This window comes from Xiphias gladius, chromosome 10 (genome assembly GCF_016859285.1).
Source record: "Xiphias gladius isolate SHS-SW01 ecotype Sanya breed wild chromosome 10, ASM1685928v1, whole genome shotgun sequence".
In the NCBI taxonomy this organism is placed as follows: domain Eukaryota; kingdom Metazoa; phylum Chordata; class Actinopteri; order Istiophoriformes; family Xiphiidae; genus Xiphias; species Xiphias gladius.
The window spans coordinates 15,775,821-15,801,060 of NC_053409.1; the positions used below are offsets into that span (position 1 = coordinate 15,775,821).

Below are 25,240 nucleotides of genomic sequence, written 5' to 3' on the forward strand. Positions count from 1 at the left end.
TCGCAGAGAGTGCTTCTTGTATATACCGTATGCAGTAGTACAGGCAGACAGGCCTAATGGGAGGATATGGGGGTGTGTATGGGCTACTCAGTTGGCTGAGGAGAATAGGCTGTGGCATGCAGCATCATTATCCTGGACGTTAGAGAGGTGGCCGGTTATGTAAGTGACAGGTTGAGATTTCATCATCCTGGCTTTGGGATGGAGGGTCACAGCTAATGGATGGATAAGAAAAAAAAAAAAAAGCTAAGTGCAAATGCAACTATCTGTTTATATACATACATTCAACTTGTTACGTTCAATTCCAGAAAGGTTATATTCCCTGCGCAAACTCACACATTTTTAGAATTGAACTACTATATGTAAAGCTATTACAGATGCTTTGAAAGTCTCTTTTAATGTTGACCAAAACTTGAAGAATTATTCATCTTCTGTGAACTTTTTTCGCTAGTCTTACATTCTACTTGTGTGTAATTAAAGTTTGAGTCTATGGATATGAATTATTGAACTGCGCGTCTTAAACACAAAAAGGATTTGTATGCATTTTATACAGTCCAGCTAAATTTTAATCCATTGGATTACTGCCCAATATTCAGCCATTTGTGTTTTTCAACATACTGTGCTATATAGGTGTGCGCAAGGAACTAAACCCCTGTCACAATAAGTGTTAAAAACACATTGCTAGGAAGTAGATTTTCTATGTACCAACACTCACTAAATAATTTAAGCAATGTGTGGTTGTACTGCGCATAAAGGACTCAGTACCTCTGGTCTGCATTAGCCCTCTGGCTTTGAGCCAGCCACACTACATTAATCCATTCAACTCACGCCAGATACATAAAGATATCCCCTCATTTACGCTACAAAAGACTGTATGTGACTTTATCCGACATGTTTAATCTGCATGTTACAAATATACTCACTAAAACGAGCTAATTTACTATTGCTTACATTTGACAGAGTTCCTACTTACAGATGTAGTCTTACGCAGTCATCCACTGTCTCACACATAACAGGCCTGTGTCATTAGTTTGCTTAATCATCGACACTGTAACAAGACAATAACAGCGGAAACAGTGTAAAGCAAAAAGACTCCTCACCAGTTTGTCTCAACTCAGGGACGAGTAAAATAAAGTGAGCACTTTCTGCAAGCAGGCCTCTACTTATCACCATCAGTGTTTGTTTTCAGTTTAGTGGGACAGGATCCCTTCTGAACACTGATTATGCAACTGCGTCTATTCCCTTCTTTTTCTCTCTCTGACATCCATTTAGACAACTAACGAAACAGAATAGAGGACACATGGCATCCAATCAGAGGACACCAAATCAACATGAAGTAACACTATCTGTAATGATACAATTGTTTATAATGCATTACAGATTAAAAAAAAAAATGTGATACACACTATACACATCATTGGACATTTTTAGACAAGTATGTACAACAAATGTTGTGGAATTACTGTGAAATGTGTTACAGTTCAGTATTTGTTACTGGTTTAAAAAAGTGGAGCAGTTGCACCTCTCCCACTCCCAACTCTCCTTTCTTCCCTAAAGGTTCCTAACTCCTGGAAGTTAGTCTGTGTGTACAGTAAGTGCAAGGGAGCTTGTGTGCATTTGGTGTGATACACACGTGCCTACAGTAAGTAACTGTGTTTTCAATGAACAAATTACTGCAGTGGGGTGCTGTCACTAACAAGCCCTCTTTTAAGTGCCATTTCCTGGTAGAACAGAGAAAGAGTCTTTTTTTTGTTTTGTTTTTTTAAACACACCGTCGTTATCCCAGGTTCTCCAGAGACAGATATCTGGAGCCAGAAGAAATTGGATCTTCCTCTCTCCGTGCAGGCAGCGAGCCATGCACAGAGTCAAGATGGCTTAGCCAAAAAGTTTCAGATCTCTCCTCGGGCTGCCCAGACGCCTGCCGTTTTTGTTGGAGACAGGCTGGCAGGCACAAAGCCACTCTTAGAGTCCCAGGGCAGGCTGCAACAGACACTGAGCAAGTCTGAACCTCATAACCAATCTCTCAGTATACCGTGATTTAAAAGACTGGACAGTTTCTGGTCAGAACAAAAAGCATCTATATCGGTATACAGCAGCAGACTGGGTACACGCTTACAGCTCTGCCAACTTTTCAGGGGATTTCAATCATTTTAAAGTGCCTTAAAGGGTTTTGCCCTGCAGGTACGTTTTGCCTCTAGGTACTGATCCTAGACAACTTAAACACTTGCAATATACCATGTAATTAATGGTTAAATGGACATTAGAGCAGTTTCCCCAGTCACAAACAAATGAGTACCTAATAATAGTGGTTTGTGGCTTTATACAACTGAAGAAACATGTAGCAGTTAGAAAACCATGGATATACCAACAGGGGAAAATACTGTCTTTGGAATAAAAGGCTTTATGAAGCTGTGAAGCTGTTATGTTCCTTGTTAGTTTCGAGGATGAGTAAATGTTAAAAGGTATAATTACTAAAACAGTGTCATTTATATCCTCGGGTGTCCCTTGGCTAGTACATCCTCATGTGGAAAAGTTTTCTCAGTTTGCTCAAACCCTCTAGTTTGAGATGGATCCAGGAGAATAACACTGTCCTCTCCCGTAGCTAAAATCCACTGTGTGATGATAAGGTTCCAGTAAGCATCCTGTGCTGGTTCGGTTCGTCTAGTATGTTATTACACACTACTTTCACATATTTCCACGTCCTTCAGTCTGTCAGTTTATGTACATAGTTGACAGGAAAGGTCCCACTCCTGGATGGTTCCCCCTCTATGTGACCAACCTGTTAGGATAAGGGAGAACATATTTATTATGTGAATGCATTTTGAAAGTCCATACTATTTATATTTCACTTTACAAGTTCATGTGAAATCCTTCAGATGCAACACAGATGGCGACTGACAAGGGCCTGAAATTAAATTAAGTTGTAGTTGCACTTACCCACCAGTGGGGGTCATTAGTGGCCGTGACCACAATGATCTCATCTTTGAAAAAGGCGAGCTGCTCGGAACTGACTGCCCGGCAGTCCACTAAAGCCTTGACACGCTTCTGATGTGGCCTGCTGCCAGAAACCTAAGGGGGCGTAAAATATTTCTCAGTGTGCCACCAGCAAATTTATATTGACTATGAAATCTCACAGGCCTTTTCTGATTCTCCAGGGAAAAGAAAAAGTCCTCTGAAATTAAAGACTATGACATGGAGGACTTAAATTACTGGCTGAATATAATAGAAAGAGGTTTCTATGTGGCTGTACCATAGCGTTCCTGCGGGGTCGAGGAGCACAGGTCATGGCAGGCGATGGTGACGGGGATGGAGCAGGAGCTGGGGCGAGGCTGGGACTATTCCCCAGTAAACTGCAGTAGAGCTCCTCCTGGCTGCCCACACAGCTCGGAGACAACACACCACATTTCCCCTGGTTGCCTCCTCCACTGCTGGTCCGACGATACGACGTGGTTTTCTCTGAACTGGAAAATGATGCAGAAGTATAATGAAATTACACTGATCAACAAGACCTTAGTCATATGGAGTTACTAATGAATATATCAAAACTGAGCAGCTGGATAATTATTTTCATCTGTGTAGTACTAAAGTTTGCCCTAGGGATAGTTTTAGGAGATAGTGGTATTCAAATTTCCATTTTTTAGACATGGCATTACTTTTAATTACATGCTTTCAGTAGCCGTCTTTACACACGACACTATCATGTTTACAAAAGTGTGTCAAGAGAAATGTGTGAACCAGTTGCAGCAGTGCTGTCTTACCTGACAGGCCCTATGTGATTCTGAGAGGATGCTGGCGTGACACTGCTTTGAGATCCAGAAGTAGCACCAGGTTGGCCCTCCCAGGTCTGCCTCTGTCCCCTTAGCAGACCTCCATGCCCCTGGGGAGACCTAGGGGATCTCCCACCTTGGCCTTGGTTCTCTGTGTTGTTTAAAGGAGGGCTCTGTCTTGCCTGTGTCTGGGGACCTGAGGAGTGGGAGGCTGGGTTAGAGCAACGTCTTGGAATGGGGTTTCCTTCCTGTGTTGTGACCGAAATCTGGGGGTCTGAGCGACCTGCGGAGCGGAAGAAAACGAAGTCAAAAAGTAGAACAAGAGCAACACTGTAAATTGTATCTGCTTATAAAACCAACATTAATTGATTAAGTTATTTTATTACTTTATACCTGTTATTTGGACTGGTGCCATAAATTGGCTAAAGAAACAAGTTATCTTTTATGTAAGCAGGAGTATAATGGAAAATTTTAATTGATGCAATCCTAGAAACAGCTTAAGCAAACCATTATTTATTCACAGTTTTGGCAGCAGTTAATGTAAACAAAATCTTACCGAAAGGAACTTTATTAATCCATTTAGTAAAATAAGCCAAGATCAACAGGCAAAATGTTGTACATGTTGCAAATGCAACCTTCTTTTTCAACCTTTACTTGTAGTTTTATTATAGGCTACAACAGAGGGAGTAAACTGTGCATAATAGCTATTGTGGAGCTTACTGTGGAAAATATGACTTGATCTTGGGCTTGGCAGTATTACATGGTGGCCGTGCTCCACAGTGATTAACACAGTGGTTTAAAATGTGAGATGGGTAGTGTGACTGGGTAGAAGGATAATGAATGAATCCCTGTGCCCGTTTTTTAGTGTATTCCAGCCCTTTGGTGCAAAGCAAGCTTTGCCTATCTGTTAACTTTAATACTGGCATTGTTGATACCTGATTTCTTAGTACTAAGTCAGTTACTTAGCTGTTGTTGTTCTTGATAAATAAATATGAACTTTTCAGAGGTGACAGAGGAGTATTTAGGGCATTTTTTAAAATCCAGACAAACCTTATACAGTAACTCACCTCTTTGGATGGATTTAGCTGGCAGTGGGGGAGGCCTTGATACTCCAGAGGGGGCACTGTTGGCAGGAGGATTTCTGTACAGGAAGTCTAGATTCTCATAAGTCTGACAAGGCCTGCTACCTGTACTAGCGTTAGCCACACTCCAGCGGGCAAAGGAAGTTCCTCCACCCCCATTGGAGGGCAATGGAGAGCGGTTTTTGGGTAATGGGCTCACCTGGAAGAAAGTGGAATGGAGCACAAGGTTATTTTTTTTTAGTTTCTCCTCAGCTTTCTTTGGTTTATTTCTTTTTAATCACCTTTTTCACATTAGTAGAGTGTAGTGGAAAACCCCTATAATGTTCTTCTCCAAACTTTGTAAAGGCTTTTTTGGTAGAGGGACAGTCAATAATGAGTTTGGCCAGGTGTATGTGTGCGTTGTTTACCCTCTCATCCAGGTCATCCTCACTGTCATAGAGCTCCTGAGACTGAGTCTCCCACATGAACTCCACATGGATCTGAGAATTAAACTTCCCACTCTGGGCCAGCTCCAACTAAACAAACAAACAAACAAACACACACACACACACACACACACACACACACACACACACACACACACACAAACACACACACAAACACACACACAAACACGTCAGAATACTATTGCACTTATACAGTAAAACACACATAAAAGTTGGGACCAGCTGAGATGTGGTAACTGTGTACTTGCCTCTATCAACCCAACTATATTTCAACTCCTTTTCTGGTTTAGTTTCTACTTCTTGGCTGTTCCTGGGTTGGGTTTACGTTTTGAGTTTTTGGTTTTTAGATAGGATGAGTACACATATTTTAACGTTTCTGTACTAGCAGTCAGAGATTTTGAGATTATTATAAAGGATAAATGAAAAAAAGATTATAACAGGTAAAAAGCATGGGAAAGGGCAAAAGACCGGAGTAAAAATGACATCAATACAAGCCGTCACACATCGCTGGGTGTGGGTTAGGGCAGTTTTGTGGAAATCAGTTGACAGAAAAATCCCCCTTGACTCTGGCAATTATAGATCCTATCAGTGTGTTCAGCAGATGTTTCAAAAACCGAAAATGAAGAAGAATGAGGAAAGAGCTGACAGGGTTATATGAAATAAATGAAAGAAAACTGCCCTGGGTTCAAAGTCAACCCACATCTAAATACAGATTCCAGTTCAAAAGAAGAGATTACATCAAAGCAACTTGAAAGTAATACAGCCAATGAGTAGAAGGAGAGAATTTTGAGGGACTTTTCTGGTGTAATCTTTTTTGATTTTTAAACAGCAAGCCTGCAAAACAAGGATGTGCACAATCAAACAGGATATTATACAAGGAAGGTCTGATTCAGCAGGGCAGATGGCCGGTAAGAAAATAAAACCAGTTTATAAATGATACACAGTGGGACCTGATGAGTATAAGATTCCTTGTCCTGGGAGTGAAGCCTGAGCTGAGCTTTGCTTCACAGGGAGTTATTTTAAGGTAGTATTTCAAGCTGTGGAAGTTGTCTCGTTTTGTTTCTGGAATTGGCTTTCTGGTAGGTATTTCATGTTGCAACTTGATTCCTCAGTTGAACCTACCTCCTTACTGTGCGTGTTCTTTGAAAATATGAATTAAAACCTTAAGTCAAATTGAGAGAGAGAGAGAGATGATGTCTTACCAGGTCAACACATTGTGTGTACTGCAGCCTCCTAGCGATGTCGAGGGCTGTCTCTCCTGCGGAGTTCACTATATGAGATGTGAAAAAGAAATGGTTTAAGTATTCACTGATTGCACAGGTTGAAAGAAAAATTGAGTAAACACTGTAAATTGTACCTGTGTGTAGGGCTGCCTTTGCTTTTAACAGTAACTTGAGAGACTCAGGCTTGTGATGCAGGACGCTGTAATGTAGAGCCGTGTTTCCTTCCGCTGTTCTTTTCTCCAGACAGTTGCTGTGGAGTGACCATACGTTACCAACTCTCTTAGCAAGTCTAACAAAACTGATCAAGCTCTTAATCCTCTTCATACGTAGGACATACAAATCATGCTTGACTATTTGTCAGTGTCTGACCTGTTCTGGCAGAGGAAATCCACCAGCGCCAAAGAGCTTCTTTCCTCTAGACGCACAGCAAGATGAAGAGCTGTCTCTTTGATCCCCTTAAACCGGAAGAAAAGAGTACAAATTAGGCCATACTTTTGACCCTCAAGAGATTTTCCATCTGCACAGAACCCTTTCGCCAAGTTCGCTGTTACTCAAGACATGCTTGTAGAATACCAGTGCAGCTAATGTCAGAGGTTGAGTGTGTCACAACTCATTTGTGTCTGTGTGTTAAAAAGTGAAAACACTTCTACAGCTTTAAGGATTATTTGTTTATGTGAAGTTCAAAGGGGGGGGGGGGGGCATAAGGAAGAGAGTGCATGTGTAATCAAAGAGCTTGTCTCACTTGTTAAGAGACGTGAGCTCGGACCTAAAAGCTGAAACAATAAACTAGGGCCCACCAACACACACACACACACACACCCACCCACCCACTCACACACACAGAACCACACACACACAGACTGAGCCTGCAGCAGCAGAAATGAGGCTGCTGATATGCTGAGCAGGAAGTATATGACAGGAGGGTAGAATGTGATTAAAGACAAGAAAATGAAAAATGAGACAACACACGCAGCGCACACACACACACACACGCACACACACACACACACACACACACACACACACACACACACACACACACACACACAGTAATCTTGGGAATCACACACAATTATGCTGAGCAGGAAGTATATGAAAGGAGGGTAGAATGTGATTAAAGACAAGAAAACGAGGCATTGAGGAGATATAGCTGAGGCAGAGAAAACAAGATGAGAGGATGAGGAGAGAAAAAGAGAGGGAAAGATTGGATTAGAGGCCAAAAGAGATGGGAGAGCCTCCGACTACCCACCCACATAAAGAGGACAATTAACACATACTGTAACTATCCACACACCTCCTACATACTGTATGTCGTGACATTTTTTTTACAATAGGAGGATTAGATTCTATTTTTAGCCATTTCAGTTACAGTTCTAACGTGACAGGGACAAGTTAGTAATGGCGAGGCATCTCACAAATGTATGTGTAGCTTTAAGCAAGCAGGGTGGGTGGCCTTGGCAGGATGTAGGTGTCATTCACACTAAATGCATGACATCTGGGGGAATGTTACGAGTTTCAATTTGTCACAAGATTAAATGGGTTTATAAACGTTTATTCCCACCCTAACAGGATACATTTCAGGAAGAAATGCAGGTGTGGAAATCCACTTGTGGCTGTAAATGATCTTCACCTGTTCATCAGGCAGTGTGAGTGGTTTGGCCAGGTCCGATCCCTCAGCGTAGAACTGCAGAAGAGAAATGAGGTCACGACTCCTCACAGCGTCATACAGCCTGCCGGGATCTGCTTCTTCTCTACGTAGGACGTACCGACGCTCAGCGTATTTTGCCACAATGTACTCCTTTCTGGCATTCCTGGTTGTACAGGATACACAGTTTAATGAAAAAGAAGATACAGCAAATAAAAAATGCCTTTTTAGCAAATCAGATTTTTGGTGTAAATGAAATCCGGGACTCACATGTCACTTTGTGGAAGTGGTTTGACAGAGTCATTTGGAAGGCCCGCCTCCATGATGTCATTGAATCTGGTGTTGCCAATACTGACAGCCAACTGGAATGAAACACAATGCAGCCACAATGATGTGGTATAAAGGCATTTCAATGAAAGGCAGACAGTTACATAATGTCTGTAATTATGAAATCCTGACAACAGAAAATCAACTAGGACTGTGTCTGTTTTTTGCGTGTGCTGTACGTGTCCATTTTGTGCAATTAGTACCAGGAGCTCAGAGGTGCTCAGTAGGTCCAGAGTGAGAGACTGGATCCTGGAGTAGTGGACACCCAGCTCTCTGTGGATCCCAGAGCACTCTATACAGGTCAGTATGCCCAGATTGGTTGACAGCCATGTTGGATCTGAGGTACACAGGGCAAAAAAAAAAGCAAACAGATGGTTAGAATCATGACTCTCTAAAAACACAGCTTGAATTGATAAAAATTGTTGGTTATATTTCACGTCATGTTCAGAACATGAATTTCCACATTTAATTCTGAAATTATCATCAACGTCAATGACTGGCTGACCTGGAGCCCCACAGTCAGCACAGGCCTCATTGCCAGGCATGTGTCGAAGCTCAGCGATGATGGCTCGGGAAAGTTCCTGGAGCCCACTGTCCTGGAGGTTGAGCTGGTCTCCTCCCAGCGCTGTGTTCAGGGCCTCTTCCTTACTGTTCTGCAGCACTGACACCCAACTAAAGTACAGACACACATACATACACCTATCAGCCACATCATTAAAACCAGTTTTACACAGTGTAACACTCCAAGGAAAACTAAAGGAAAGATCATTTCACTCTTTTCCCCTTAGGATCAAAAGGATTCCACCATGTGTTTTGCATTTGTTTTCTGCTCAGTTGTCTAGTGATGCCTCGTTCACTCTCCCTTTCTCAGTTTCAAGAGTTCTCTACCACACAGAGTCATTTTGAACCTCATGTCTTTAATTTCTGAAGCTCTGGTACTTTTGCCTACAAACCATTTCCATTCCTCTCTGTCCCTAAAATCACACAGCACAGCACATCACATCACATCACATCAAAGAATCGGCCTGGAGACCCACACACAAGGAAAGGACAGGGGACAGAAAACCCCACATGCAACCCTGTCAACACCACATCACAGCACATGAAGTTCCCTTGCCTGCTGTCTGTGGCTAGAAAGAGAAGTCCCACCCAACACCAGCTGGGCTGGGGGCTCCTAGAGGACAGCTTTTCCTCAGTTTCTCTCCCTTTTTGTCCGTTGTCAGCCCTGCTTGTTTGTCACTTACTAATTTTATCTTTCTACTTATCTCCTCCCTTTTAGTACACCTCTCTTTCTAAGTGCAGTCTTCTTTCCAATACCGGCCTAAGCTTAAATAAAAGGTGCATGACATGTCACAACTTGCTTGCACAATGAGAAGAGGAAGTGAATAAAGCTAACATGCAGCCTAAAGTAACTTCAATGCTTACATCATACATTCCTGCTCGTCTTCTGCCTGGAAATGATACGTCCGATTATCTATGAAGAAGGACAAATGGTAGTTAGATATTGTCCACTGACCTGGAAAAAATAAATTACCCAATAGAAGCTGGAGTGAAGTTTTAAAAGTTGAAACGGGATAGTTGAAATAAAGGCTGCATGACTAGATTTGGTATAAAAAACATGACGCACACAATCACCCACTTCACGTTACAACAGTACAGATTAATCATAAGGAATCTGAGCCCAATTTCTAATGATGTGGGGACCAAATAGGCATACTTCAACGCAGCTGCACTGCAGATGACTCTTTAGAGTCTTTAATGATGATATGTTGAGGGTAAAGTGTAAAGGTTAATGCTTAGGAATGAACCTACGAGTGACCAGGTCAAAGGTCTTCCTGTCCTCTGGGTTTGGTCGCACCTGACAGGTCAGTAGGTTCAACTTGGCGGGCGGTCGATTGATCTAAAGACAGACACACACGCATGTCGGTATGTGATGAAAAAGTTGGACATAATTCAATTGACAGACGCTTGGTGACAGTTGTCACGTGTACATGTGTCCTCACCGTACTGTGGGAAATGGTCAGACAGCCGAATTTGACTCCACACTTTCTCTTCTGCCAAACCTTCCTGATCCTGTAGGATAAAATGTCAACAAAAAATGCCCAATTTTAGAAAAAATAACACAAATAGATTTCATACACATCATACTATTAATATAACAACATTAACCAGATGGTGTCTGTGAAGATCATAAACTTGTAGCCTTGGTTTGAGTAATGATGATCTATACACTGTGCTGGCCCATCTAACTCCTGTTCACAGTGTTTCAATCTTTCTTTCTCTTACTTTCATTATCTTGACTGAATCAGGTAAGACTGTTTTCCCTTTTGTGTCAGTGGCCTGAGGAAAGTTTATTCTCCTCCTGTCTCACATTCGCCCTACTGAACCATTTCCCCTCTCCTTATTACACAGTAATCTATTACTGTGTGTGTATGTGTGTGTGTGTCTGCATGACGCAAAAGTTGGATCTGCTCAGCTAGCAAGTCTGCCAAGAAGTTCCACAGGAGGGGCCCCTGCTTGAATCTTTATCTCACAATAATGAAGACCAGCTGGGGTAGACAAAGTTTGAGTTCCCCCTTTCTCTCTCCATGCCTTACTTGCTTACTCTTTATCCAGCTCTAAACACTGATCGCTGCTGTCAACGGTGGTAGTGAGCAGAGTTTATCACTTTAGAAATGTTACAATTTATTGTAATATGAACAGCTAAAATTTTTTATAAACCCTCAGATTCTGAATAACCTAAAGTTACTTCTGTCAATGAGCTAGGACACATTAAATAGCCATTTTTAGTAGAATTTATGTATAGAAAACACTTAAGCATTCTTTTGTTACACAGTATTTTCAATTCTTAAACAAAATTTCTTTTAAAGCTGCTGTAGCTAATGCTTTTACACACCCGTCACTCTTCTTGAGCAGAAAGCCGGATTTCTCTGTCCCATACTTTTTGTTGCCCTGTGGTTGGTGGATGCTATACCCATTGCCAGAGTTCTTCCTGTTCAGGTACTCCTGGGACACAAACAGGGATTTAGGACTTTACTTCAAAAGGATTCAATCCAGCTCTGCAGATCATGAAATTTAATGCAATATAAAAACAAATTGCTCTAAGACAAATGAATCTGATAGTATCAGCTACCGATTAAAGCCATCTGCTGCTGGACATTTTAGAGAACAAATTTTGTTTATATACTGACACAGTATGACTGAAGATCTACAGTATATCAGCTCAAGGTACTTCGGTTATATGTAATGAGTATAATAATCACACATTATGAATAAGCATACCTCTTTCCCCTCCATTTGGAGAAGTAATCTGAGAGAATCCCTCAGCTGAGTTAGTTGTTTTACTTCCTCATCCTGGTCCAGACGCACCTACAATACACACACACACACACCATAAAAGCCAGTTTATTCAATTGCAGTAATAAAAAACATAATTTGTTGGAAGAACAGCATGTGTTTGTGTTCTCCCATGTTTATTAGCTCATATGAAATGTTTTTTGATTTGTTCCAAGAATTGGGTGTGGAATGACAATGCATCAGAGCTTTTGTGTGATGGCCTAAATAATGCAGAACAGAGCTCAGTGCTGGGGTGTGTAGTCCTAGGAGGCTGTGCTTTTTATATTAGGAAGCAGAGTGAACAGTCTTGGATCCAGCATAAGTTTGTTTAACTGAAATATTTTAGCATTTTTCCTGGGAACCATAGCACAGATTCTGTCTGAATTTCCTTTTTGAGGCTGAGGTCTGGCATGTCTGAGCGGGCCTGTTTTCTGCCCATGAAGAACCAGAAAAACATCTAACATTCCCAGTGTCACAGTTAACAGCCTGTTTCCAAGGCTCTATCCAGAAATGGGAAGAAGCCTGGAAACCAGTCAGAGTGGTCAGAGAAATAGGTGTGCAGCGGGGAAAGAATGAAAATGAGGGATGCTTTCTGTTTCATCTTTTGGAAAAAGGGCAAGCATTTCTGGGAATAGATGCCAATAACAGTTTCTGCTTGTGGGTTCAGCTGGGGGGGAAGGTTCAGAGGAGGGGGGGGGGCTGAGGTTTTGGCTCCTGCAAAAGAGTGAAATAGTGCTATAGGAGGTACTAAAACTCCACATGATTTACAGTTAGAGCTTTACTGTAAGTGTCTTTTTGGACACAGTTTTACCTATTTTTGTGACTGAGCAACAGATGACAAACTGAGAAACTGAAGTGTGTGTAGGTAGATTGGGGGTATGATAAGATCAAAACGTTTTTTTGACTGATTGACTGATATAATGCAGGCAGACAGACAAATCAGCAGCATTTTCTGTGGTTACCGTGTGCACAGAGGCAGCAAGTTTCTCGATAAAGGGAGCAAGATTTTCTGCAGCTTTCAGCCCATCCTGAAAGAAACTGAGATCAGAAACAACACAAATGCTGAATCATGATGTTGTTTGAGTCCAAACATCCTTAGTTCGCACCAATCAAAACATCACATGCTGAAGCTGTATAAGCAACTCTGTTCCCACATAAAACCTTCAGTATGGTTAAAATGGGTAAATGGTTAACAGTAATAATAGCTTGTAAAAGGAAGTGAAAACCACAGAACCTCAAGTATTATGCAAAAATCCTCACTAAACCCTGAGGTAGAAATCAAATCCATCTGCTTTTTTTGCCAGGAAAAACTGTCTTTCTTGTTCTTATTTCACACCTTGAGAACAAAATGGCTATGACACAAAAAAGGTGGGACTGACCTGTGCTGGGCCTGGAAATATTTGATGAGGCTCTGGAGAAGATCAGGACCCTGACGCACCTTAAGCTCCTGGATCTTCAAAAGATACTGAAGGCATAAACACAGAAAGTTAAGCTCCAGAAATAGCGGCTTTCCATAGAAAGGCCGGATGGATCCACAAATACATGAAGCCTGAATATGAAAATGAGGCATCAAATAAAGCCACCATTTTGCAGTTCCCATAATTTAAGATTCATCCTAGACTACACATCTTTAATATTCTGTTTTGGGCATGTTATTTAGTATGAGGCAGCTTACTTTCTAGGACACTGCTCTATATTGTCTCAAAGGTCAGGCGCCTTATTTCAACACTCCTTCCAGTCAGTGAACCTTGTAGGCAGAAACTGGAAAAAGTCTTCATTCGAATAATATGAGAAACACAAAAGCAGTGCAGCGTTTACTGTGAATAATTTAAAGCCTATCTTAAGTCGAAATTCATGTTTTAAACTTTGATGGCAAACTACAGGGTTTTTAAGAGTTCTTGTATGTATGCAGGGGGAAAGAAAGAGAGAGACAGAGAGAAGGACGGAGGGGATGGAGAGGTTTGCAGCAAGTGGAAATTCCATTTTACCTACCTTTCCTCTTTGTCTCAACAGCTGGTCTCAGTAAGAATTAGACTAATTTTCTCCAGCTTTCTTCCAGCTACATGTGCACTAGCAAGTGAGACTACACCACCTATATGTGACAACTCTGCCTGTACATTTCACAAGAATCTCCCCCAATTTGGCTTTCAGGTGTGGGTCATGAGGCAGTTTTGTCTGCCATTGAACTGTACTGTCTAATGTATACACCCAGCTCTACTGCAGCTCTGCAGGACTCAACCAATTTGCCTGATGTTTGACTTTCTAAAGCATATTTTCTCCATCATAGGAATTACTACATAGACACAAAAGGGATCGACCCTGGCCATCCAGTCGACCATGGATGGAATATGGCACCCACAAGGCAGACCACCCATGTGAACTAAATCAAGCCGGCCTCAGGTATGTGAAAGGTGTCTGTGTCTGGTGTTTTGACTGGCATTGATCCCCCACCTCACACATTTGCAGCTGAAAGGACCTCCTCTCTCTCTCCATGTCCTCCCCGCCATCTGATCCCTCCGTCCTGATCAGCCCCAGCTGCCTGGTCTTCTCCTTCCTCTCCTTCTCTAGCTTCCCTCTGAGAGGGTGAGGGAAAGACAGAAAGAGAAAAGCAAAAAAGGAATGTTACCTTATTCGTTTATATCCACAGTGTCTGTCACAATTCTTTGGCCATCTGTCTGCTCAATTCTCTTTCTTTAATGATTAACTATTTGAGAATTTTTAAGAGAGCTGCTTCTTTCCGCCACAAACTGAGGGGCTTTTTCCACTAACTCATTCACCTTCCTCAGAGAGAGAGAGAGAGAGAGAGATGGGGGGGGGGCACACACAATAAGGGATTGGCGAAATATTCTTATAACATTAGAAAACACTTAATACCACCATCGGAATGACATCAAATGATGACTGCAAAGTGCAAGTGGCTCAGTTTTATTTCATAGTAATGTAACGGAGAATTACCATGGTGATATGAACTATTATCACAATAACCTCTCCTTCTGTGACCCAGAAAAAGACTAGCAAGAACCGTATATGTCTGACGTGATCCCCAACCTATCTGAGGCTTCAGTTTCTTTTTTCGTGTGAAAGCAATGAGGCTCAAAGATGAAGAACTACACTATAATCACTCACTATGCAGCCACATGAAGGTGAAATAACAAACTAAGTTTAAGAGTATGGTTAATTACATTTTTATGTCGTACTCCTTCCAGCTCTTCTCCATCTGTTTCTTGAGCTCCTGCAGAAGAAAAAAAAAAAACAGAAAAAGTAGAGAAGAGAAGATGTTTTTACGTCACCACAGGAATATTGCTGTATATTTTCCTATAGCCAGACAGTGGTGTTTACACGATCAATAAATTAACCCCACAAGAGGTTAATCGTCCACACTCAGTCAGGTGAAGCAGTATCTTACAGTGTGGATGATGTGGACACTGTGTTAATTAGCTGAGAGGGTAGAACCAGACAGTTGATGCACAGAGACATGATTACTCACGTTCAGGTGACTACACTGCAATCTGGCTGAACAGGATTTGAGTAGCACTTTGCCTCCCTTCACAGTTACAGTGAAGCAATGATAAGCTGTCGAATCAGATGTTCAAAAGGCAGGACAGTGACAGGAGCTTACGGAGGCATTAGCCTGTTATTACTCACTAGTCTGTTGGCTTGGCAAACCCAAAGGTCAAATAATGGCCAAGACAGATCAGTTCAGTATTGGAGCGTAGCTCGGTCTTACTCATTAATCTGCATAAACAGCCTCATCTTATCCAATATTTCAGTAGGCTCAGTTGCGTCTACAACACAGAGAGACTACATTATCTGCTTAAAGAGGATATCCTGCCTAAAACTGATTTTACAATGATATTTCAATCATTTTAGACAGTAAAGTCAACATCTACAGACAAAGATATCTGACTTCCTGAGCTGAAAATCACTTAATCTTGAACACATCATTGCCCTTTTTGTTGGCTCATACAAAATGTGCCTGACTATACAATTTTTGTGCGACTTATTACATCTGAATTGTGTCTATTTTAATGTGGGGCTTTAAAAAAGTATCCCAGTAAATTTAGCATGGGGGCTGTCCTAAAAGATGTTCCTTTATTCACTGCAGAGCTTGACAACACCTTTATATGATATCATATTGTGATATAAGACTGTATATGGTTGTCGTAATACTGGAATCCCTTCAGTATTACCTGATCTCATCCCTCCGGCTACAGTACACATAGTTGACACGATTTGCTGATTCTGGCCTCGAGTTGGGCTGTATCTGACCAAAATGAACAATCACTACTTGGCCATCATGTTTATATTATGCCTGAGTTTATTCATTTATTTATTTATGTTTATTAAAACTTACTCATGTGTAAACAGATTCTGAGAGCACCCATAATCGTCTTCAAAATATTGTCACATTATCAATACTAACATTCTTTTAACAAACAAATATTATATTATATAATATTTTTTTTTTCAAGTTCACCTGGCCCTGTTGACAAGCTACAGGATCTCCCTCTAGATGAAAGCAAAACTACAGGCCGTCTCTCTGCTGTTCAAGTTCAAAAATTAAAACTGAAATGTATGGGATTGGACAATGCTATAGGAATATTTTGATGTCTGTATTTTTGGTTGGATTTTCTGTTTAAATCAGGAATAGTCTCTCTGTCTCACAAAAGTAATTGAAAACAAATCAACATCATGTGTATACCAGCTTTGCCAGCAAAAGTTTAATTTGTGTTTAATAAACTTGTAATAAAATCTAGACTCACTAGTCTGCTGTCCCGCAGCTCTGATTTCAGTACATTTTCCAAAGGAAACGCCATGATGTTATTGAGGTTTTGTACCTGAAACACATAAGAGCAGAGGAAATGAGTAAAGAAAGTCACACACGCACACACACCCTTCCACACACTCTTACTGTATCTCCCTATGGACCTACATTTCTGGGAATGAGTGTGGATAATCCTAAAACAATGGTGATTCAGTCATTTTGAATTGGTGAGTCATCAAAAGAAAACACTGGGCAATAATCTGGACCATTAAGATTTTTGAATCCAAGTGGGAGCATGACGCAATGACTTTAATGAAGTGTTTGTGTACAATAAAGTGGAAGTTGAGATTGACTTGAGGTTTTGTCTGGAGATGAGATGAACTCTATCATGGATCTGATGAGAATGAATTACAAAACAACCAGCACTACCCCAACAGCTTGCACTTTACAGTAAGACATAATAAACACCAATTCCCCTATGAAAGTACATCATATCTTTGTTTTGGCATGCAGCACGGCTACATACGGTATTCAACTCCTGTCCACATGTCTCCAGCTGACCCATGTTCAAGCCAGACTGCAGCCTTTCCATGGATCCTGGTGAATTTACAACCAAGCTGCACCCTTCTCTTAGCATAAATAATCTCCAACCACTTCCATGAGCTGACTGCTTCCACGAGATGACCTTGATATATTGACACGGAGGCCTGGAGACCGGAGGGATTGTTTTGGTTGGCACCCAGAGCCTGTGGTAACTAATAGGCAAAACATGGAGTTCTGACACAGGGAAGTACCAGCTCCTGGTGTCAACACATGCATCAATACATGTAAAGATGACAGGGATCAGTGCTTGCATGCCTGTATGCACACACTGCGACAGTGGTACAAGCATGCAATCACTCACACATAGCATTAAGGGACATGCTCAGGTTGATTTTGCAGTAAAACTCCTAAAATGCCCCTCTCATTAGTCTTTTAGACCCACTTCTTTTTCATATCTGCAAGGCCCAGTCTCCCCTGTGAGGCCTTGATTGACACATGGGAGGGAGTGTGTCAGACTGTGTGTGTGTGTGTGTGTGTGTGAGAGTGTGTGTGTTTATTCACACATGGCGGTCTGGGATGAATTATCATCGCCATAGAAACTATCAGTGGGGGGTGGGGGGTTCCAGACTGCCCCATATTTTGCAGTCAAAGGGTGAAAACATGCAGCTGTTGAAAAACCGTTTACTAAATGCATTCATGTATGTAAGCAGACGCACACAAAAACACACACACACTTTTTACTCTGGCACAATGAACACAAACATACACCCAACATCGTACGGGGACAGATTTGGGGTTTTGCCACCTACTGCTGTTTCACATAAACCATCTAAATTTAGCTGATTTACTGTGTTTCTTCCTTCTTGGAGCTTTCAGATCATGCCATCATTGGGGGAATTTGGAACCATGCAAGAAAACCAACTTCTCCTTCCTCTTTTTGTTTTTTCTTTATTTTCCCCCTCTCTTCCCTCAGTCCTCACTAGGCTTTGAGTGTGCGATTTGAACTCTCTAGTAAAGACAGCTGACTTGAGGAAACCTCCCTTTTCCGTTCTCCTTTTTCACACTCTTCTCCTCTTTCCTCACCAGATTTTTGAAGAGGGCTGTGACCTCCCTGGTGAACACAGCCAGGTTGAGGAAACCTGTGGAGACCTCGTTGTTGTCCTGGGTCAGGTGGCTATTCCCCAGGTTCTCCAGCACCTCGTTATACTGCTCCTTGTTGTCAACGTGGGCTGAAAAACAACACACGTAAAAGTGACTCATACTTAAATTTCGTGTGCAGACAATCTGAAGAAGGAAGATTAGCTTGCCCTGTTGCAGTGAGAGTATTTTAACAAGACAAGCATGTGGGAAAAATTAGTACTGGTTTCCAGCCATCCTGGAGCAGGAGACAGGCATACATATAGAGACCCAGGCTTCTCTTGGGCTTATAGGTCAATGTTATAGGTCACTTTCCTAAGGGTCATGAATGAATGTATGTGGAAAAAGGATGATGGAAAAGATTCTGAGCTCAGACTGGCACCACTTTGGTTAACATTGTACTAAACAAGTACTTACCATAAAGCTATTTGAAAGTGAGGCTTAGATGAGGACATCAAATAAACACAGGTCAAAATTCAAACCATGGAAGTCATAATTTTCAATCAACAAAGATGGGCACCCGATGAACAATTACAACCAAATGTCTTTTCACCAAAGTCATACTGAAACATCTCATCTGACTTTAGGAAACCACAACATTACCGTAAAAATTAAACCACTTGTTGGTGATTGTAGAAAAGGAACACACGAACCAGACATATGCAGAAGTGCCCATAGCAGACTAAACAGACAAAAAGAGGAAATAAGCAGAAAGAGTATCTTAAGTTCATCTCTTCTGTTCCAGTTCCCACTTTAAGGACAATATAAAATGGTAAACTGACTGTAGCTGGGAGACAGACTGACACAGTTGTACGAACTGACATTGAAGCAAAAATGGAACATTTTGTATGACAGCAAAATTTTGAATTTAAGGAAAGAGTGCAGACACACTGCAGGACAGAGGAGACAAAATCCAGGAGAGCAGGAAAACTGAGCTCTTGTGGTTGCATGGTCGTTAAAAAAAGTATTATAACAAACAACATGCATCTATCAAACAGCTGAGTAACGGAGGAGCTCAGAGCATGATTCTAAAGCTGACCTTTAACTACCAGATACCAGAAGAGCAACTCAACTCTTTCACTCCTCTGCCAGAACACACACTGGCTCCCAGGCCTCAGCATCTTGGCAGAAAAACGGTGATTAGCGTTTTATGGGAATAGAGAACTAAAGAAGAGAACATCTCGCCACGTGGGTGCTTTTATGTGTGTGACACAGTAAGGAGCCCTCAGACCAGCATGGGGGAGGTGTGGGCATAACACTGTGTTTTAAGGTGTGCTGAGTCAGACTGTCAATCCATGATTACCATCAGGACTGATTAGGGGGTTCAAAAACAAAATGAGAGAAAGAGGGGCCTTCAATCATCACATTACTGCAACTATCCCATAAGATTCTACTTAGACACAGGGGAAGAAATAGAGAAGGAGTGTGAATGGAGAATAATGATGGAGCACTTCTCTGTAGATGCTACAGCGCTGCTGACTGTTTCTGGTGCCAAAATTCTGGGCAGCTGCCTCTGTGACTCATTTTTACTAAAAACTATGATTTGAAGTCTCGAAATTGGAAGCAGGCTTGTAAGCGAGTTTAGACCAACAACTTCAGGATATGTTATACAGTTCCTCTCTTCCTCTCGCGCATTTATGAGGTGAACACTCACATTTTAAGCATGTCGGATTCTGAGAGATCAATGGCAAGTTACGGTGACCTAGAACTACATGACACACACTCACAAAACATTAACTTAGTGACCCTCTGGATCTGTTAGGTCACTTTGAACTGAGCACCTTGTTGTTGCTGAAACCACACATACCATTAACCTTAACACAGACACACAGACACACACACACACACTCTGTATGGATATAAACACGATCACCCAACATCCTACGCACCCTGGTCCCATAACAAGGGGCCTCACTCATAAACACCACTGCCCACATGAGCCTGATGATGTCATCTGAACCAGGCTTGCACAATGAATTATGAGGAAGCCCCCCCTATGTCCTGATCAGCTCATCCTGCCATAATAGAGGCTGACCTTTATCTAAATACTGACTGCTGAGCTAACATACTTTGAAACAAGACATCCTTCGACATGGATTGTAAAATGGTAAAATGTATTTTGTGCAGACCTCCCTACTGGTGCTGTCATTTCTTATGACCTTGAAAATATTAGTTTGAGAAAAAAAAAAAAAAAAAAGAAAAACCACCTTAAGTTACACTTACTATTTTTTTCTGGAGCTCCCTACAATATCACATAGTCCACTTGCTGATGAAAGCTCTTGGAAACGCTAGATATTGGACCTTGCGTGTTTGCCAAACTACTATTTCCAAAGGCAAGAATGAACTTTCATGCATAACTTTAAGCCAGTATGGATGAGAAGTCCTCAAAGTGCTACAGATGAAATTGTAACAGCTACTGAGCTTGCATGTCAACAGATTCATTTCTAAAGCAACTTAGCAAACTACATTCACTGATGAAGAGTGATATGGTTGAAAGCTCTGGGAAACGTTAGCAGGCATACTTTGAGCTGAGACTGTTTTCTCAAACTAGTGATGTATGATGTGAGTGAGAGTATAGTATGTGGCATATTGAAACTTACAGAGTCCAGATGTGTGTATAGCTTTGATCATTTTCCTCATCCTCTGCAGAGTTGTGTGGTCCATCTCCAGCGACTGCAATAAAACAGTGAGACAAAGATAGGTGTGTGAAATTAAAAATCAAGAAAGACACTTGACAATGTCTACATCCTAGGGGTGGGTGATGTGCATCAAATACCGTGTCATGATGTATGTAAATTTATATTGCGATATCGATATATATCTGTGTCTGTTTTTGGTGAATCTGTTAAAGAAATAACTAAACATCTGAGTTTTAGCAAGATACTTTATGACATTGATGCAAAAATCCTGTATATTCAATATCGCCATACTGTAAACCTGTTCGTTGATTTGCAACATTGCCTCAAAGAGGCAAAGTTATTTGGGAGTAACTACTTCAGTTTCAGCAGTACAGGAAAATCTCTGATGGTTGACAAATTTCTGCAGTTTCATCCTCTCATCGCCCAACTCCATTCAAGTCTTTGCTCTCCCCAGTGTGTAGGTGAGGAGTTACAATCTGTCATGAACGTAAGAATCAGTACACAATTGGGCTCTCTCTTCACTCTTTAGGTTTACGGTAGCTATGTTTGCGTTTGTGTGCGTGCAGTTAAGCTTGATTTTCTCACGGTGTGTGACTAAGATGAAGGGGTGAGTCAGCACTTGCCAGCAAAACAATCAGCTTGATGTCACTGCATTTACTTAACCTGTCTGAGTGACTACCACTTCTCAGGTCGAAACAACGCTTTTCCTACATTAAAACCAGACTGGGGTTTTTCTTCAGGACCAAAAAAAAAAAAAGCCTTCCCAGAACTACAAAGCATTATGTAGAGTCATTGCAAATAGTCAACTGGTTTCATAGTGTTTGGTCATTCAATCTCTTCCAAACCAAGGTTTGAACTACATCCTGTTTATTCTCCTTTCACAGGCCACTTGTTTCACTAAGTTAGACATGTGGCACTCCACCTACGTGCCACCAAAATAGCTTTAATCAGCCAGTAATCTAGACTTAACAGAGTCTCTGCCTTGTTTCCCAGTCAAGTCCCCTCCCTAAGTGCTAGTTCACTAATTAAAAGGTGCTGTGGGTGTTGTGTAATGTGGCTCTGCAGACAATGAACTGGGAAGTGATTTAGCGTAGACTGGAGATGGGAGCTGGGAGCTGGGAGCTGCTGCTGCTGCTGCTGTTGTTGTTTCCACTGCTTGGTAAGTTGGTTGGCAGACAGGGGATAAACAACGGAAACAAGCTGGTGCAGGTCAACAAAACAGATTGCGTTTGTTGAATTTTGCGAAGTCAATCAGGGTACACAGACACACAGACAGACAGACACCCCTTCTGTCATTCGAGACGGACAAGGGTAAGGGTGAGACAAGAAGTTAAGGAGCTCCACCCATAAATGTGGTGATGTTGAGAAACCAGTGTCTTTTAAAGTGCCTTTTTTTGTCTGAAACAGGGTTGTGTACACTGTTGTCGCGGTGTGTGTGCGACTGCTGGTAGCGGAGCTTCATATATTTCATGACTAACTGACTACCTTACCCTTATTTACCCCATTAACCAGGCATAATGACAGACTTAGCTACAGGATAACCTACAATATTCCATTTCAAGATGTTAACCATGGGAGAAACTTTAGATCTTTTTTTTTTTTTTTTTTTTAAATCACTGCTGGAAATGACATAAAGCCCACTGCAGCTTATAGCTATAGGAAATGAAACCAGTCCTTATTCCCATCTCTCCCCATTTATCGTTGTCTCTAATCAAGCGGCCGAGTGTGTGTGTGGGTAAAAGGTGTCTCTGTCTGCTGCCATCAACCACACACATGCCCACACATTACCCAAACCATTAATCAAGCTTGTCCCTGCTGAGCAGACTAAACATAATAACCAAAGATCTATCTATAAAGGGGACTATTGCATCTGTGTATGTGTGTCTGCCTGTGTCTGTTTGCCTGTCTGTCTCTCTCTCTGTCTACACGTGTGTAGGATTCCAGCATGACCCTCCCAGAGCAGCTATTCCAGCCACGTATTTTCCAGTGTGTCATGGCCATAAATATGGACATTAGCCCAAGATAAACACATCAGACAGCTGTCTTAAACTGCTCTGTTTATAAACCCTGCACTCTACTGTCTCTACCTCTGTTCAATTGTCACAGTTTCTTGCCAGGAAAGTCTTAATGAAGACTGTTCATCTCTCATAGCCTTTTTAAGACTTCTTGCACTGATGGGTAATGTATCCAATGGATTCATCATTTATCAGGGAAATACTTGGATATTTGGACTAGAGACTGAATTCTTGCTTTAGACTGAGTTACTGCGATCAAATAACCATTGCATAGGAAACTGTATCATTTTCCCCCACACGATGTACAGTATATCGAATTTGAGAAAAAAGTTCCTCAGTTCAGTAATTCAAACTAATGTGAGCTCTGACTGAAAACAGAACTCCATCTTGGGTTACGCTGGAACAGTGAACCATGTTTGGCACAAGAAGACATACAAGGAAGTTAAGACTTGTGTGCACACTTGGACTATTTGTTTTATGGCCAGAGTTCATGCCAGCCTCCCTCTGTTTCCTCCTTTGCCCACGGAGCTTAGGGAGAACAGATTTCAAACAAACAGATGCACGCACACACACCGAGACCTCAAAACAAGCCTTGAGCCAAAGTACCAGTTCAAACAGACGAAACGCACAAACTGGCCTTCACCGACAGTCTCGCAAGCATGGTCAAACGTGTGCAAGCACACTTACACTCACAAAAACAATACCTGACCTCTGTCGAAAGGCCACACTCCTCTCTGGCATGTCTGCTGTGCCATGTGTGTGTTCTGTTGTGTGTCCCATCTCGAGTCTGACTCCCATGAGAAAGAAGAGAAGGCAAAGTAGACCCACTTTATGCTGCATTACCTCATGTAACCTTTACTTTTCTGCTGAACCAGGCCAGCCTGCGTTGAATCACTACGAATGCTAGCATCCGGCCTTTCCTGAAGAACTGTACAAGTGCAGCATCCACCGCAGACTGAGCATGCACTCATTGACATACACCAGTTTATATGACTCAGATTTTACTAAAATGGTCCAGAGAATACGTATGGACTGTGAAATGGTCCAGTTCAGTACCAGATACTTAACAACATGCTCTAACAGGTGATGAGAGCCGCCCGGTCACCCCGAAATCAGCACACCACAGACACGCATTTCTGCACAAAAAAAAATGGAAAACACCTGGAAAACAGTGTCGGCACAATGTCAACGAAGCAGCTTAACAACGCATGGGAGTTCATCTTCACTATCAACTTATGAAAAGTGAGCTAGCTAGTCCACAGCTGGGTGTGAAGCTCATCCTCAGCCTGGGCTACGCGTGTGCTACACGGACAGGTAAAAAAAAAAACAGACAAAGGTGCGTGTCTCTCTGCGTCGCCCGCCCTCCCCCTCTCTCACCTCCTCCACGGCCGAAACTGTGTTCCGACAGTCGCTCATTTTGGACTGAAAACTTGACGTCCCCGGCGAAGACAGATCCTCGTTTGTCAGGACCACAAAGTCCGAAATGCTTATTCGCTCCGGCATGTTTCGGGCGAAGAGGGTCCGAGAGTCACTGGGGAGACAAGGGAGCCAAAGTTTCACGCGCGCATGTAATTCCCATGTGAAAGCAAAGAAACAGTTTTACTCCTTCCGCTGTGCGCGAGACGGTCACTGGAAAGAGAGCTGGTCCTCTGAAAGCGTCTTTGGGCCGGCGAGTTTTCTAAAGCTGGACCTAGTTTTTAGACTCCACTCCGCGACTCTGTGCGAGTGGAGGTGAACCAGCGCGCTATTGTGCGCCCAGTGAGGGAGGGAGCAAACTCCACCGTCGTCACGTGGGAATGTTTGTGCTTTCTGGCACACTGCGGAGAGCGAAAGGAGTGTGCGCGTGCATGTGCGCCAGTGCGTGTGCGTGCGTGTGTGTGTGCGCGCGCGCGCTCCTCTTTCTTTCTCGCTTCTCATTCCTATGCAAACTGCAGAGAATCTCCAGTGTGGTCGCCATGGATATGCAGAATGCCTCATTCACAGAGAAAAACTGAAGGAGAGGAATTTCATTGGATGAGGTGATGTCTTTGAGGGAGAGCATTGCTGTGAGGCAAAGGCGCACAATCTATCAAATGTCACTGAACAATGATATAATTCAAAGCTCTGCAATTTTATCGAAGGCTTGCGATGGAGGGAAAACAACTGTTTTTTGCGTTAAGTGCTCAGATTTTGGGCTTTTGCACAAAACACAACTGAAATACATGCGGTAATTGCACATATACATCATATCGCAATCAATGCTTTACATCTGTAGAAGAAAAGACGACAGTTTATATCTGCACTGCTCTTTGATCATTAGTTTGTAGGTGTAGCGCCTG

The 25,240-nt window shown here is 42.1% G+C and overlaps 1 protein-coding gene across 4 annotated transcripts; it reads right to left on the bottom strand.

Moving 5' to 3' along the window:
* Positions 1 to 231: 231 nt before the first annotated feature.
* asap3 (ArfGAP with SH3 domain, ankyrin repeat and PH domain 3) lies at positions 232 to 24,718 on the bottom strand. 4 transcript variants are annotated; one of them, XM_040136613.1, is made up of 26 exons: positions 24,300 to 24,718; positions 20,869 to 20,941; positions 18,215 to 18,360; positions 16,587 to 16,661; positions 15,006 to 15,055; positions 14,275 to 14,398; positions 13,203 to 13,288; positions 12,786 to 12,861; positions 11,770 to 11,856; positions 11,384 to 11,493; positions 10,491 to 10,560; positions 10,300 to 10,387; positions 9,913 to 9,961; positions 8,993 to 9,159; positions 8,691 to 8,824; positions 8,431 to 8,522; positions 8,077 to 8,326; positions 6,885 to 6,970; positions 6,650 to 6,765; positions 6,495 to 6,562; positions 5,254 to 5,361; positions 4,832 to 5,045; positions 3,756 to 4,047; positions 3,248 to 3,458; positions 2,939 to 3,066; positions 232 to 2,776 (listed from the first exon to the last, which is right to left on the bottom strand). In XM_040136613.1, exons 1-26 carry the CDS (start codon positions 24,423 to 24,425, stop codon positions 2,764 to 2,766), a joined length of 3,039 nt encoding a protein of 1,012 aa, XP_039992547.1. In that variant the 5' UTR covers positions 24,426 to 24,718; the 3' UTR covers positions 232 to 2,763. The 4 variants fall into 4 exon arrangements, with proteins under 4 accessions (XP_039992547.1, XP_039992546.1, XP_039992548.1 ...); XM_040136612.1 differs by having other exon boundaries at positions 2,935 to 3,066; XM_040136614.1 differs by having other exon boundaries at positions 2,935 to 3,066; positions 8,146 to 8,326; positions 24,300 to 24,717.
* Between the last annotated feature and the right edge of the window lie 522 nt (positions 24,719 to 25,240).